This window comes from Leptonychotes weddellii, chromosome 9 (assembly GCF_054177405.1).
Source record: "Leptonychotes weddellii isolate Sample4059 chromosome 9, ASM5417740v2, whole genome shotgun sequence".
NCBI classification, from domain to species: Eukaryota; Metazoa; Chordata; class Mammalia; order Carnivora; family Phocidae; genus Leptonychotes; species Leptonychotes weddellii.
Genome location: NC_138377.1, coordinates 66,871,794 through 66,873,618, shown reverse-complemented (window position 1 = coordinate 66,873,618; position 1,825 = coordinate 66,871,794). Strand labels below are relative to the sequence as shown.

The window sequence follows — 1,825 nt, the reverse complement described above, 5'->3', positions numbered from 1 at the left end:
AAGAGAATTTATTCATTTTTTCAAATTTGCATGAGAAGAAGTAGTGAAGAGAGGATTTAAATGCACGTCTTCCAGACTGTACATGTCATGTGTTTAACCACTGACAGTGACAAGAAAAGGGGTTTGCTCTTTTTTATTATTATTATGTTCTGTTTATCACCATACATTACATCATTAGTTTTTCATGTAGAGTTCCATGATTCATTGTTTGAGTATAACACACAGTGCTCCAAGCAGAATGTGCCCTCTTTAATACAAGGGGTTTGCTCTTTAAAAGTTATACCTACTGGTTCCTTTTACAGAACTTGAAATAGCTTAAAAGTTCATTCCTTAAAATGTCCACACAAGAGATTATTTCTTCAAAAGCATCATCTACAAAGTATGTTTTGAAGTTATATGTCGAGTCCTTATCTTCTTCATGGCTGCTTTTACTTCTTGATTCCTTAATGTATAAATAATAGGATTTAAGAGAGGAGTGAAAATTGTGTAAAACACAGAGAGAATTTTATCGACAGAATATTTGCTGAAGGGCCATACATAGATAAAGACACATGGGGCAAAGAAGAGAGTCACAACTGTGATGTGTGCTGACAGAGTGGAGAAGGCCTTGGCCAAACCACTGGCAGCATGGTGCCTGACTGAGTATATGATGACCGTGTAGAAGACAAGCAAGAGGAGGAAGCAGACCAGGGACAGGAGGCCACTGTCAGCAATGACCAACAGTTGTAGCAGGTAGGTGTCCTTGCAGGCAAGTTTGATCACAAGGGGAAGGTCACAGAAAAAGCTGTCCACCACATTGGGACCACAGAAGGGCAAATTCAACATGAAAGCCATCTGACTAGATGAGTGCACAAATCCAATTGTATAGGAGGATAACAGCAGCCAAATGAGCACTCGTGGACTCATGATGGTCATGTAATGGAGGGGTTTGCATACGGCAACATACCTGTCTATTGCCATGGCTACAAGCAACATCATCTCACTCCCACCTAGGAGGTGCATGAAGAACATCTGAGAATAACATCCCCACCAAGAGATGGTCTTCTGTTTTTGGAGGAAATCCACAATCATCTTAGGGATAGCGAAAGAAGCTAGGATCATATCAATACAGGAGAGATTGATAAGCAGAAAATACATTGGTGTGTGAAGGCGTGAGTCAAAGATCACGGTGACCAAGATGAGGAGGTTTCCTAACACAATCCCAGCATAGACCACAGAGAATCCTAGGAAGAATAGAATCTGAAGAGTCTGAGATTTGGAAAGTCCCAGCAAAATGAACTCAGACACCACCGAATGGTTTGCCCTTTCCATGTTGTCAACTTTATCCCATCATAATCAAATTGAGTGAGAATCCTGGGCAGAAAAGTTGTGGTTACAGAAAGGATGGTTCATGTTGTTATTGAATTTTGATACTTAGACTGGGTACCTGAACTTAAAGCACCTCCCGCTTTTGGAGGGTGATTTTGTTAGTCATTGATTTCTGAAATGTCCCAGAGAAGTGTACCAAATAGCAAGGAGAATTCAGAATATACATTTCTGAAAGACAAAAATAAAAACAGCACATGAAATCATCATTGTATTGTGAACCTGGAATCCAAAGACCTCAATACAACACCTAGCTGAGCTACTCATTGGGGGCAACATAGGACAAGTATCTCCTTACCAGGGTTAAGTTTCCTCCTCAGTAAAATAAAATGAAAACAATCAGACTACATGATACTGAATGCCTCTTTGTGCTATAAAGATGTTCATAAATATGATAATGATGGTGGTGGGTTCTACATTCACAGAATAATATTGTTTCTTAACCTGGAAATGATAAATG

At 39.6% G+C, this 1,825-nt stretch overlaps 1 protein-coding gene across 1 annotated transcript; it reads right to left on the bottom strand.

The window, feature by feature from the left end:
* Positions 1–372: 372 nt before the first annotated feature.
* On the bottom strand, positions 373–1,346 carry LOC102727484 (olfactory receptor 4K13). Its single transcript, XM_006730646.3, has one exon. The coding sequence runs from the start codon at positions 1,309–1,311 to the stop codon at positions 373–375; it is 939 nt and encodes a 312-aa protein (XP_006730709.3). The 5' UTR covers positions 1,312–1,346.
* Positions 1,347–1,825: the final 479 nt, after the last annotated feature.

Excerpts from the sequence above, each read along its gene's own strand:
- LOC102727484 (XM_006730646.3), bottom strand. The coding sequence starts at position 1,311 with ATGGAAAGGGCAAACCATTCGGTGGTGTCTGAGTTCATTTTGCTGGGA.